This window comes from Atta colombica, unplaced genomic scaffold, assembly GCF_001594045.1.
Source record: "Atta colombica isolate Treedump-2 unplaced genomic scaffold, Acol1.0 scaffold1, whole genome shotgun sequence".
NCBI classification, from domain to species: Eukaryota; Metazoa; Arthropoda; class Insecta; order Hymenoptera; family Formicidae; genus Atta; species Atta colombica.
This window is the reverse complement of record NW_017259183.1, coordinates 2,251,153-2,256,332: the sequence shown is the minus strand read 5'-3', so window position 1 is coordinate 2,256,332 and position 5,180 is coordinate 2,251,153. Positions and strand designations below refer to the sequence as shown.

Sequence of the window (5,180 nt, the reverse complement as noted above, 5' to 3'; positions counted from 1 at the left end):
ATATATATATAAATACAGATTTGAAAATAATTTTCTTTAAACCATCAAAATAATTATATAAAAGGAGGGGATAACTAGCTAAAATATTGTTTCACAGATTACATGATTTTATCTGATTTTATACGATTTCTGATTACAAATAATTTTCTTCACTACATACGAAGTTATTTGGTAAAATAAATTTTACCACGATTTTATCTAATGTTACACTATGATTTTTCGTGATTGCATATGTAATTATCGGATTATACATGAGGATTTCATATAAATTTTATAATGATTTTGGGGACACTGTTTCCTCACGATTATATTAAATGATTACCCTCAATATAGAAAGCTCAAACTAGTTTCTACAATGATACCTTTTGCAGCATTGTTATCAACATTCTACATAATTATTATGTCTAACAAAATTATTTTCAAATCTGTATGTGTATATATATATAGAGTTGGCTAAGTCGTACCAACGGTTAAATCGTACCTCCATTGTATTTTCTAAACAAAACATTCTTTTTTAAAGGTGATGACGCTAATAATATGGCTTAAGAACTGTCATTTTTATTTTATCTTTAACCCATCTGTTTACGAGTGACATTCAAAATTGATTTTGTTCAGTGTCTGATCTAAGCTTTTGTAACAATTTATCTAAGGTGCTATCAGTACAAGGTGAGTAATTGAATTATAATATACTACAGCGTTGTAAATGATATTTAAACTCTTTTTGTAGCATCAAATTTGCAAAATATTTATGTTGCTATTTGCAAATACATAAAAATAGAAAAAGTTGAGTAAATCATACTTGTCGCTGGTCTTTATATTGTAACGATATGCAAGCAAGTTTCCATAATCTACTCGTGACTTATATGCATTGTTAAGTTACGTTTGATTAGCATCGGACGTAAAAAATTATTAAAAAACCTATAACGTAAAAATTGAAGAATATAAGGTCTCCAAAGAATAAGGTTTTAATTACTGCTTTGATGGTAATTATCCAATTTCGATGAAATTAAATCCATTCGATGCGTTTTTGTACAAAATGAAAAACCTGGTCGAAAAATTGCGGGACTGCGAAGCAAGATATTAAGCGTTAAAGTTAACAACTGTTAAGGTAAGGGAATATCTGTTATACCAACTTAATGCAGTGCTATGTACCTACATGTATTTTAGTCGATGTTTATTTAGAACCACTATCTCACATCCAATTTTAATGAAATTAGGTGAATTTATTTAACGCGTTTTCACTTAAAACGAAAGGCTGTTCTATTCTTGTTATGCGCGAATATTATACTAGTTTGAAAATAAAAATAAATGTATTAATAAATGAGTTTTTAAATTAATTTTTGTTTATCTTCCCAATGAACAAGCTGACGTCAATTTGCCGTTATTTAAAAATGTTATTTTGTCAAAATGATAATAAAGATAATGTCAGTTTGTTTGCTAGATTAGAAGTATGATTTAGGACCCAGTGATACAATTTAATGACTCGGTCTCTAAATCGTATCGAAAACTACTTTTTTTTTTAATCTGATTAAAACTAATTAAAAATATTTATTTTCGTAGAAATATCGTTTTGTTTTATTTCCAATGAACTAAAGTTTAATATGAGTACAAAAATATTCTGATCTCTTCAGTGTTTTTGTTATAATTTTGTTTAAACATTAAGAGGTACGATGTAGGCAACTTTCCCCTATGCTAATCTAACCTAACCTATCCCTAACCTAATCTATACGTATATAGTTAAATTTTTAAATACTTCAACAAACTTGTTTCCGTGTAATTTAATTTTACAATACATTTTACTGACATATTTTGATGATGTTTTGTGACAAATCAGTACTACAAATAATAAAAAAGATAAATGTCAAAAAATTAATAAATATCAAAAACGTATAAAATGTAAATAAAAATTCAATGGTGTAAAAAATATCGAAAATATCTAAGATAAATACACTATATTTTCATGTTTTTTAGACTTAATATTAACTATATATTTTTAGCTGCTTTAAAACTTTTTAAGCTGGATATTTTTGCGTAACATATATGTATATTTCTTCGATTCATTTTCTTACGTTTTTTTTGATTGTATACATATTTATTTATGGTCATCTCTTTTGTGACTGTATTATCTGCTTAGGGGATTGGAAGAAATAAATTTAGAAAGCACGTGCCGTATCCACGGTCCGCAAGCGACACCTACACCACCGTCGCAACTTCTAACAGGGGAGAGCGTCAACCGAATCTGTAGCACACTTAAGAGTTGGCATCAGTGCCCAGAAATACATAGGGCCATAGAAGGCATCCGCTATATCGCCGATCATGTAAAGAAAGAAGAGGATTCTAATAGAGTAATTATAATTTTACATAACTTAGATAACAACACAATATTTTAATATATATAACATAACACAATATTTTAATATATATAACATAACGCAATTTAAAAAAGATCTTTATAAGATATTTATATAATAAATAGGATATTTAAAAAAAAATTAGAATGTTTAAAAAATCCCAAAATTAAGAAATTTTCTAGAAATTTTCTCTTTATGAGGTTTATATTTTTTTAGATTTATGCTAGATATTATTTAATAAATATTTTTAATACAATTTGAGTTTCGAATTATACAATATTTGAATATTAGCTCCCTTCTTTATATCATACGAAAAAAAAACGTATGTTGTAATGAAATGATGTAAATGAAAATATTAGGTAATTTTCGTCATAAAATCAAAATACATTTCAGAATAGGAGAAAATTCAATATACAGTATGTATTTCTTTTATATATTCATAAATTCACTGCTTCGCGCAGCTTTAGAAAATATACATGAAACAAACGATTTTGCTGAAAACAATAAATTTATTAAATTAGGCCAGATATAGATCTAAAAATAATTATGTTAGATACTTAAATTGCTTGCCAAAATGTCAAAATGTTTTTACAACATTATTATTGTGCTTGAGCATCACAATTATTTTTAGATATATATTTGGCGTTTAATTTTGATATACTTAAAACGCAAAACGTTTTTTTCCGTGTATGAAATACTTTAAATTCTTGATTATCACTTATGAATTCAACCGTAGATCAAGGACGATTGGAAGTATGTCGCAATGGTGATCGACAGATTATTCCTATGGATCTTCCTGGTAACCGTAATCGTCGGCTCGGCCGGGATTATACTACAGGCGCCGTCCTTGTACGACACACGCGTCCCCATTGACATACAGCTCTCCGAAATCTCCCCGGACACTGCCAGACCCCCTAATTTCTTTCCGGGACCTTAGGGTATCCTCTAAGAGACAATTACTAATTGCATTAATGCCACGCGTAAAACACGTATACAAAACTGAAAATACACATATTGTATTTTGTGTACGTGTTTTATGCGCGGCATTAATATAACAACATCTGCTATTACTATATAACTACATCGACACAAGCGAAACGTATTACCTAACGTCCGAAAGACTGAAGTCGAAGACCTAGCGAGTGACCTCGGTGGTAATGCGAAAGTCGACCCTAACGAAAATGAGAAGTTTTATAAATGTTTGTTTAACGTTTACATGAGCATTTGTATAGAATTGAGGAAAATGTTTTTTGGGCGTCTTTAAACCATTTGCATAAAAGCCTTACAAAACGTTTATTGAGATTCAATAATTCCACATTGGAACAGCGTTTGTTGAACGGAAGAAAAATGCTTGTCTCACGGTATTGAGAAAAGCGTTTACTAAATGTTTGAAAAATCTGACAGTGAATTCTCTGCATGAAGATGCATCAGCGTTTACTGAGCAGCTTTTCCTTTGAAAAGCATTACTTTAGCAGAACTTTTATGAAACAATATATACTGTATTTTATAAGCGTTCTGAAAGTGTTTAAAACCCAATAATGTTCTGTAAGCGTTCTTAAAGTTTGAAAACATATAACTCTTAAAAAATCGTCATCGAACATTGTAAACGTTTTATAAAGATCGTATTTTCGTTAGGGGTATGAATGCATGTTCGACTTTACCACCGATGAGATATAATAGTCTCGTCGATTACTTTACAACACATTTGCGTCGCTATCGCGAACGGAGAATTCTTATTATTATTAACCTATTAACTGTCACACTTTCATTTTTTATGTTTGACTGATGATATAAAAAGTTATTATTAGTTAATTAAAAATAAAAATAATTAATAATAAAAATTATTATTAACGATAAAAAAAAAATAAAAAGTCGCTGGTCCACAAATGAGGATGACAGCTACTGGGTTAAGGCGATGTATATTTCTTACTTCTTTGTTTCGCGCAATAGATATTTGTTATTTAAATTTCTGCAATTAAATATGAGAAAATTAAAATAAGTTAAACAATAAAAAAAGCACTTTTCAAAGAACAATGGCAATTTAGGGCCAAAATTTGCCTGTGATAAAAACATATGAAATCGGTCAATCTTTATAAATATATATTTGGACGATATTGGATATTGGATGAATATTTGCTGAACTTGAATGTAAAGCTTAAAATTCTCCAAAGACCGGAGAACTTTATGAAAATGCAATTTTTCTGCTTTGCAATTAATTAATTTGAACTCAGCTCGAGGAAAGCTCATAATGGCATAGCTTAGTACGTGGCCTCATAGTTATGAATCTATAGCTAAATAATAATAAAGTATAAAGAATAAAATTCAGACTGACACATAACAAATATATTGTCACATGACTTAATGAAACGATTAGATTCTAGACAAGACATACTATAAGCTTAAAATTCTTGAAAGTTCTTCCGAAAAATTTTATGAAAACAATTTTCTTTCTTCGAATTCAACACGTCCAAATCTATAAAGATTAACCGATTTCATACGTATTCATCATAGACAAATTTTAACTCTAAACTGCCACCGTTCTTTCAAATAAAATTGTGAAAGAAAGAGCTGTGAAGTCAGCGTAATTAACCCTAGTATGTCATTCATGGATTCAACGTATGCTCTATGCGATTTTTTACATTGCTTTAATTTTTTTATAATATAATTTGAAGACCCAGATTAAATTTAAAAATTTAACATTTTATTTTTTTTTAAAGTGGTCAGTTTTTGCGATTTTTCCAATAAATTTCTTTGAAGCATTGTAATTAATTGAAATTAAAATTACAATTAAAATTACAATCACTTACTAGAGTTAATAACAGTGGGAAA

At 28.7% G+C, this 5,180-nt stretch overlaps 1 protein-coding gene across 1 annotated transcript in view; it reads left to right on the top strand.

Moving 5' to 3' along the window:
- The window catches only part of LOC108686511 (acetylcholine receptor subunit alpha-like), a 42,825-nt gene extending 39,537 nt beyond the window's left edge, over nt 1-3,288 (top strand). Inside the window, exons 11-12 of the mRNA XM_018191896.1 lie at nt 2,135-2,345; nt 3,088-3,288. Of these exons, the coding sequence (XP_018047385.1) occupies nt 2,135-2,345; nt 3,088-3,288 (412 nt within the window). The remainder of the gene's footprint in view (nt 1-2,134; nt 2,346-3,087) is intronic.
- Nucleotides 3,289-5,180: the final 1,892 nt, after the last annotated feature.